The 9098-nt window shown below is 41.3% G+C and overlaps 1 protein-coding gene across 2 annotated transcripts in view; it reads right to left on the bottom strand.

Annotated features, from left to right (window-relative positions):
- The window catches only part of LOC133607797 (F-BAR and double SH3 domains protein 2-like), a 59990-nt gene that overhangs the window by 29938 nt on the left and 20954 nt on the right, over window positions 1–9098 (bottom strand). For both annotated transcript variants that reach the window (XM_061962760.2, XM_061962759.2), the window contains exons 4-5: window positions 5216–5292; window positions 4818–4962 (exon numbers count right to left, since the gene is read on the bottom strand). In XM_061962760.2, the coding sequence (XP_061818744.2) occupies window positions 4818–4962; window positions 5216–5292 (222 nt within the window). The remainder of the gene's footprint in view (window positions 1–4817; window positions 4963–5215; window positions 5293–9098) is intronic.

The following is a 9098-nucleotide window of genomic DNA, read 5'->3' as shown; positions in this document are numbered from 1 at the left end:
ACTAGTTTTAATAAACTAACCTTTAATAAATGCTAAAATTGCAAATCATAGATCTTAGCTATGACAGAAACTGTCATGTCTCTCATGACATTTATTATTCTGGTATTTTGTTTAATTTCCTCTCAAGCGCTCTTATTTTTGTTTCCACTTCCTTTTTGTCTCCATTTGCCATCACTTTGCTTGTTCCTCACCTGTCCCGGTTTGCCAACCAGGACTCTTTTATTAATGCCTGGACAGTGCTGGATCATTGTGCTTTTTGCTTTGCTTGCTTGGCCCTTCATATGTTTGTTTTCTCTTTGTGCACTTCACAGTTGCACATTTTTTTGTTTTTAGTGTTACATGCGTTTTCCCCATTAAAAAGGGCTTCTTCCTGCACTTTCCTGCCACAATCACCAGAACGCAACAGAAACAGTGATGTTTTAATGACTAACTGATAAAACGATGTACACTTTGCTGGTTTTAATAACCTACTACTAAAAATTTTAGCCAAAGATCTTTTGTATGAAAGAAACACTGCTTTTTGAAAGGACCTACTGCAAACGCGTGAGTCGAAGATCTTCTTTCTGACAGAAACACTGCTGTTTTTAAAGACCTAATGCAAAAACGATGAGCAATATGCTGGTTTTAATAACCTACTACTAAAAATGCCAGTCAAAGTTCTTCTATACGGCAGAATCACTGCTGTTTTTAAGACGCTACTACAAAAATGCTAGTCAAAGATCTTCTATACCACATAAACACTGCTGTTTTTAAGAAGCTACTAGGGCTCGTCAAAGATCTTCTATATTACAGAAACACAGCTGTTTTTAAGAAGCTACTACTACAAATGCTTGTCAAAGATCAATCTATATAACTATTATGTTGCCAAATATCTCAATTAAGGCATGGTATGCATATATCCAATAACAACAAATCTGCTGACCTCATTAGGAATATTATAAAGGATGATAAGGACTGTGAATTCAATTTTCATCAGGTTGAAGTCAGTGAGGTTGAGAGGTTACTACACTCTCTTCCGGACAACAAAGTAGCTGGTGTAGACCACCTGGATAGTAAATTACTGAAAATGACTGCTGGTATCATATCAGTGCCTGTTTGTCGTATTTTTAATAAATGTTTACAAGTGGGCCTGTGTCCAAAGATATGGAAGGTGGCTAAGGTTACTCCTCTACATAAGGATACCGAATTGGCTTTCAATGAGGGCAATTCTAGACCAATAAGCATCCTACCTGGTTTATGTAAAATACTGGAGAAATGTGTGTATGCACAAATTCAAGCTGACTTTTAATCAAATGGGCTAGCAACTGATTCTCAACATGCATATAGAACGGGCCACTCTACGTCCACTGCTCTTATACAAATGACGGACGATTGGCTTAATGCTATAGATAATTCTATGTTGGTTGGTGCTGTGCTGTTAGATTTTAGTGCTGCATTTGACATGATTGACCACTCTCTTTTAATTGAGAAACTTAAATGTTATGGTTTTAATACTTCGGCTTTAATGTGGATACAGAGCTATTTGTCCTCAAGATCACAACAGGTGTATCTTAATGGCAGCTTGTCTAATAGCAGAAGTTTGGATTGTGGTGTTCCACAGGGAAGTTGCCTAGGACCTTTACTTTTTTCTAGATTCCCCAAAAGGCGTGCAAGATTGGTTCTTTATGCTGATGATGCAACCTTATATCATGCTGCACCATCATGCAGTGTACTTAATGTAGTATTGAGTAAGGAACTAAAAGCTGTGCATGACTTGACAGTATGTAACAGACTTGTCCTTTACATCTCAAAAACAAAAAGTATTATATTGGGGACTAGGCAAGGGTTATCTTGTGACCCAAAGTTGGATCTGAGGCTAGGTATTTCAACAGTTCAACAGGTCAGAAGTGCCAAGCTCCTTGGAGTGATGCTGGACTGCACTCTACCCTGGTCAAAACATATCAGTGATATAGTTACAAAGATGGGAAGGGCTGTTGGTATTTCCAGGAAATGTGCTGCTTTTGTTGATCCACCTCTTCTTTGTCAGATTGTTAAGAGTTTAGTCTTGTGTCATCTTGACTATTGTTCTACAGTCTGGGCGTCTGCTGCAAGTGGTGAGATCAGTAAGCTCCAGATTGTCCAGAATAGGGCAGCAAGGCTGGTTCTTGGTTGTTCACTAAGAACCAATGTGAACCAAATGCATGCTTCTCTTTCCTGGCTAACAGTGCAGAACATGTTGTCAGCTAATACTCGTATATTGTTCAAATCAGTAACCGGTAGTAAAACTCCTGCTTTTCTCATGGCCCAAATAGTTCACAGTAGCACTATGAATAATCATAATACCAGGGCGTCCAGTGAGGAGCATTTTGTACTCCCTCGTCCCAGGAAGAATGCTTTGCGGAAATCTTTTATTTATAGATCTTTATCGCTCTGGAATAACCTGCCTCAAATTCTCACCGGCATTGAAAGTAAACAGGTTTTTAAAAGGAAACTAATATTTTATCTGAGTCTGTAAATTAGTTTGCTCGTTGATGATTTGTTTGGTTTTATATTGTGTAGTTATATTTATATGGTAATTATTATTCTGTGACTGTAAATTGTTTGCTTGTTTTCTTATTGATGATTTTATTTGTATTTTTCTTCTGTATTGTGTAGTTATAATTATATGCTTTTACTTGTAATTATATTGAATTGTGGACACCAGGAAGACTAGTGGGTTGTTGAGGCAACCAGCTAATGGGGACCCTTAATAAAAATCAAATCAAAATCTATATGACAGAAACACTGCTGTTTCTAAGGAGCTACTATTTAAAAAGCTCATCAAAGATCTTCTATACTTTATAAACACAGCTGTTTCTAAGAAGCTACTACTAAAAATGTGTGTCAAAGATAATCTATATGACAGAAACACGGCTGTTTTTAAGAAACGACTATTAAGAATGCTAGTCAAAGATCATCTGTATGACATAAACACTGCTGTTATGATTTTAAAGGGGAACATTATCACAATTTCAGAATGGCTAAAACCATTAAAAATCAGTTCCCAGTGGCTTATTATATTTTTCGAAGTTTTTTTCAAAATTTTACCCATCACGCAATATCCCTAAAAAAAGCTTCAAAGTGCCTGATTTTAACCACCCGTCCATTTTCCTGTGACGTCACATAGTGAAGCCAACACAAACAAACATGGCGGAAAGAACAGCAAGCTATAGCGACATTAGCTCGGATTCAGACTCGGATTTCAGCGGCTTAAGCGATTCCACAGATTACGAATGTATTGAAACGGATGGTTGTAGTGTGGAGGCAGGTAGCGAAAACGAAATTGAAGAAGAAACTGAAGCTATTGAGCCATATCGGTTTGAACCGTAAGCAAGCGAAAACGACGAAAACGACACAACAGCCAGCGACACGGGAGAAAGCGAGGACGAATTCGGCGATCGCCTTCTAACCAACGATTGGTATGTGTTTGTTTGGCATTAAAGGAAACTAACAAATATGAACTAGGTTTACAGCATATGAAATACATTTGGCAACAACATGCACTTTGAGAGTGCAGACAGCCCAATTTTCATCAATTAATACATTCTGGAGACATACCCTCATCCGCTCTCTTTTCCTGAAAGCTGATCTGTCCAGTTTTGGAGTTGATGTCAGCAGGCCAGGGAAGCTAGGGTCGATAGGGGGTTTAGCTCGCTCGTCTGCTTGCCGTGCTACCGAGGTCCTTTGTCCCTGAATTGCTCACACACTACGGCAGATTCAATGGGGGTCTGGCGGCAGATTTTTTTGACTTTATCGTTGGAAATGCATCTGCTTTGAGTGTCGCAGGATATCCACACATTCTTGCCATCTCTGTCCTAGCATAGCTTTCTTCGGTAAAGTGTGCGGAACAAACGTCCAATTTCTTGCCACTTTCGCATCTTTGGGCCACTGGTGCAACTTGAATCCGTCCCTGTTCGTGTTGTTACACCCTCCGACAACACACCGACGAGGCATGATGTCTCCAAGGTACGGAAAACAGTCGAAAAAACGGAAAATAACAGAGCTGATTTGACTCGGTGTTTGAGAAAATGGCGCATTGCTTCCCGATGTGACGCCACGTTGTGACGTCATCGCTCCGAGAGCGAATATTAGAAAGGCGTTTAATTCACCAAAATTCACCCATTTAGAGTTCGGGAATCGGTTAAAAAAATATATGGTCTTTTTTCTGCAACATCAAGGTATATATTGACGCTTACATAGGTCTGGTGATAATGTTCCCCTTTAAGGATCAACTGCAAAAACGCAAGTCGAATATCCTCTAACAGACAGGAGCAGTGCTGTTTTTGAGACCAACTGCAAAAATGATGAGCTCCAACCAAAATCGCTAGGCAAAGATCTTCGATATGACAGCAGCATTTTTGCAGTAGGTGCGTAATAACAGCACAGATCCTCAATATGAGAGGAGCGTTCTACTGTTTTAAAGAACACATTGTACAAGCAAAACTGCTAGTCAAAGATCCTCCATATGACAAGAGTTTTTCAGGAATCTGCTACAAAAATGTTAGTAGCTCCTGACCAAACCGTGATTTGATGTCATTCCCGTGCCACATTTGGCCCGCGGGCGGCCAATTGAAGAGCCAGGCTTTAAAGGGGTTAAGCAGCTTGGTCGTAAATGAGCTTTTAACAATGCAGCAGAGTCGCACTTGACCTAGTTGGACCCTACAGGAAGCGGGGACGGACACCTGACCTAAACGGCGTTAGAGAAGCTGTCCAAATAGTTGGACGGCTCGGGTAACACAAGTGTCAGAAACCCGAGCTCACGTTGTGAGATTGACCCTTGATGCCGCGTTGTGCTTTACCTTACGCAGCTGCTGCTCCTTCTGCAGCCTCGCCGTCTTGGCCGGGTCGGCCACCTGCACTTTGTAGTTGTCGCAGGCGCTGATCCTAGACTGGGTGACCTGGACTGTACCCTCCAAGTAGTCCCTCCATACGCAATACATGTTCCTGTGCCAAACACACACACACACACACACACACACACACACACACACACACACACACACACACACACACACACACACACACACACACACACACACACAGTTGTTATACACAGCTGAAGCAACAGTGTGTGAGTATTTCTGCACGGAGAGGAAGTTTGCGGCCCTAATGGAGCAATTGGGGGATTAAAAGAGACGTGCAGAGCTTCACGATGTGTAAGAAGAGGACACATAATAATCCTCCCGCTTTGCCTCACCTGTGATCCGCTTCTTCTTCTGACGGGCTTTCTGGCCATTCCCTCTTTAGGTACTGATTGGCCAACTTCTGCAGGGCCTGGAGGAGGGGGAAAAAAGAGGAAATTTTCTATTAGCACTAAGTGCTGCTAAACCCCGAAAAAAAATAATAATCAAGACCACATTTCCTGCAATTGGGTACATTTTAACACTGTATTAAATTTTTTGATGTATTCTCATCTACCAACCTTTTTTGGCTGTCTTTTTGACACTTACATGTACACGTTGATGTACCACAAGTAAAAAATGTACTACCATTATTATCATCGAAAATGTAATGTAAAATTCTATAACATGCATGCAAAGAACTCCGAGAACATTTCCAATTTGGCAACTCTATGCTGTAGCCACGCCCCCTGAGGTAATATTTGTTTACAATCAGTCACGTCAAAAATATACCTTCTTCCTGGCTTCTAATACGGTAAATACTCTACAACTTCAACTGGTTCGTAACAAACAGTGTTCGGGTTGTTATAATCATCCAAATATGATTAGCAGCAAAGTAGACAGCCGTCAACGTTTTGGCTCGGTGAGCAAACGCAGGCGACAACAAGTCAGCCAGCGAGAGGAAGCAAACTATGCTAACTTGCGAGCTTGTTTCGGTGCTCCTGATTGTCTCCCTGTCCTGCAACTCAGCGCAGTGTTTAGGCAAGAGGAACAGCGATTACCTGCGGCTGAGGAGAGCGTTTAACACACTTTGTTGCGATCATAATTTTTTTTATATATTTCATTTTAAAAAATGTGGAAGTGATATTTTAAAAATGAATGTTGAAAATGCGGATTTGAGTAAGGTAGCCATGCCACTGCCAATTCTAATCTACACTAAAGCGAGTCGGATCAATGTTAATGTGTATTTAATTTCACGACTCCCCCTGCCGTACCTTGGTGGACCCCTGGGGGTCAGGGACCACCGGTTGAAAATCCCTACTTTATAGTATATAGGAAGCTGTCATCTCTGTGCTTAAACTGCGTGCACTCTTTCACCCTTTTTTTTTTTGCCCAACTCATTTTAGGTGGGTAAGACGGTTGGGGGAGAAAACCTTAATTCATGGGAGGCCAAATCGAGCCCTGAAGATATGTTGAAATCCTGCACGTCGGCCACACGGTGAGGTTAACCGTACGGGAACCAAAATAGCAGAAGAGAGTAAACATTTAAAAGGAAGAAATATAACCAGGTCTGACTGATGGACCACAGTATCTCACATTTCAGCATGCATGTTTGTGACATTCTCAAGGGACAATACTATAGAAATTCAACTTGGAAATACTTTTGAGTAGTCAGTGTACAGCTCACCATATACAGTAGTAGTATACAGGCCCTCTGGGATTTCGCTGCTTTTTTGTGATCGCTGCGACTTAAAAGGCCTGAATTGGCAAAAGCTTTTTTCTAGAAAGTTGCGGCAAAAGTTGCAAATCTAATAAGATTGAATCGCTCAATGTTTTAAGTAGAGATGTCCGATAATGGCTTTTTTGCCGATATCCGATTATTCCGATATTGTCCAACTCTTAATTACCGATTCCGATATATACAGTCGTGGAATTAACACACTATTATGCCTAATTTTGTTGTGATGCATTAAACAATGTCACAAGGTTTTCCAAAATAAATCAACTCAAGTTATGGAAAAAAATGCCAACATGGCACAGCCATATTTATTATTGAAGTCACAAAGTGCATTCTTTTTTTTAACATGCCTCAAAACAGCAGCTTGGAATTTGGGACGTGCTCTCCCTGAGAGAGCATGAGATGGTTGAAGTGGGCGGGGTTGAGGTGGGGGGGTAGGGAGTAGCGGGGGGTGTATATTGTAGCGTCCCGGAGGAGTTAGTGCTGCAAGGGGTTCTGGGTATTTGTCCTGTTGTGTTTATGTTGTGTTACGGTGCGGATGTTCTCCCGAAATGTGTTTATCATTCTTGTTTGGTGTGGGTTCACAGTGTGGCGCATATTTGTAACAGTGTTAAAGGGTGGCCGTATAAACAGTGTGTTTATACGGACACCCTCAGTGTGACCTGTATGGAGTATGCCTTGCATTCACTTGTGTGAAAAGCCGTAGATATTATGTGATTGGGCCGGCACGCAAAGGCAGTGCCTTTAAGGCACGCCCCCAATATTGTTGCCTGGGTGGAAATGGGGAGAAATTCGGGAGAATGGTTGCCCCGGGAGATTTTCGGGAGGGGCACTGAAATTCGAGAGTCTCCCGGGAAAATCGGGAGGGTTGGCAAGTATGACTGGGAGACGCAACTGCTCTGTACTTCTCCCTACGTCCGTGTACTACTCCGTACAGCTGCGTTTTAAAAAGTCATACATTTTACTTTTTGAAACCGATACCGATAATTTCCGATATTACATTTTAAAGCATTTATCGGCCGATATTATCGGCAGTCCGATATTATCGGACATCTCTAGTTTTAAGTGTTCCTGTTAGTCAGATTGGCCAATTTTGCGGGAAAGTTGCGGAGAGACAAAGTGGCGAGGTCGCGCATAATTCACTGGGATTGGTTGAACTTGTGTGAATTGGTGCGATATCGCACATTCCTGTAAGGGACTTAGTATAGGTTGTAATCGGACACTTGAGTTTTGAACAGAAGTGAACCAAGTGGTGGACCACAAGACAAACATGGCTACTGTGCAGCAAACAGAGTGCGGACTATTTGAGTACGCAAGGGGTCTAGATCTTACCATTAAAAGCAGACACGAGCAAAAAAATCAAACGATGCAATAGAATCTATCCATATATGTTATCAAAATAAGATTTGTCAAGTAATCTCAAGGATTATACGTCGGTCAACGGGACCGACGTATAATCCATGCCGAACTATCTCCAGTTGACATTCTAAAAGACAAAACAGATGAAAACTTGAACAAGCATGGAGGTCTACAACTTTTTTGTGTGTGGCTGGGACTCTCCGGGTAAATCATGCATCGTATAGTGTATAGTATATTGAGTATGCGTGTTTTCCCCCGTCTTTATCAAAATACAACTATAGATGTCAACATTGTTTCATTGATGTTTGCTGCCTTTTTGTTTAGATTTTGCCCACATTTGCTTTCTTTAATTTCGGCTAGCCGAGTTGTTGCTTTACGTAACACTGTTTAAATTAGAGATGTCCGATAATATCAGGCTGCCGATATTATCGTCCGATAAATGCTTTAAAATGTAATATCGGAAATTATCGGTATCGGTTTCAAAAAGTAAAATGTATGACTTTTTAAAACGCCGCTGTACGGAGTGGTACACTGACGTAGGGAGAAGTACAGAGCGCCAATAAACCTTAAAGGCACTGCCTTTGCGTGCCGGCCCAATCACATAATAACCACGGCTTGTCTCACACATACTTGGTCAACAGCCATACAGGTCACACTGAGGGTGGCCGTATAAACAACTTTAACACTGTTAGAAATATGCACCACACTGTGAACCCACACCAAGCAAGAATGACAAACACATTTCGGGAAAACATCCGCACCATAACACAACATAAACACAACAGAACAAATACCCAGAACCCCTTGCAGCACTAACTCTTCCGGGACGCTACAATATACACCCCCCACCCCCGCTACCCATTGCGGTGTTTATTTGTGAAAATAAAAAAAGCTGTTTATTTTACACCACAGGTCACCCGACATTGGTTTCCGGCAGTGGTGTGCTGTCAGGGCCAGCAAGGCCTTCTCTGCTGGCCTAACATAACCAGAAATCATAATCATAATTAAAGATAAAATAAATTATTCATTTACCTTCCCTAAATATCTAAAAGTATTCATATTCTCTTCATGTCATATTATGCTCCTTCCAGCGCTGTTGCTTTTAGGTTATAGAGTTTGTATCCAATCAGAATTCAGCTAGC

Source organism: Nerophis lumbriciformis, linkage group LG09 (assembly GCF_033978685.3).
Source record: "Nerophis lumbriciformis linkage group LG09, RoL_Nlum_v2.1, whole genome shotgun sequence".
Taxonomy (NCBI): domain Eukaryota; kingdom Metazoa; phylum Chordata; class Actinopteri; order Syngnathiformes; family Syngnathidae; genus Nerophis; species Nerophis lumbriciformis.
This window is presented reverse-complemented; position numbering and strand designations above follow the sequence as displayed.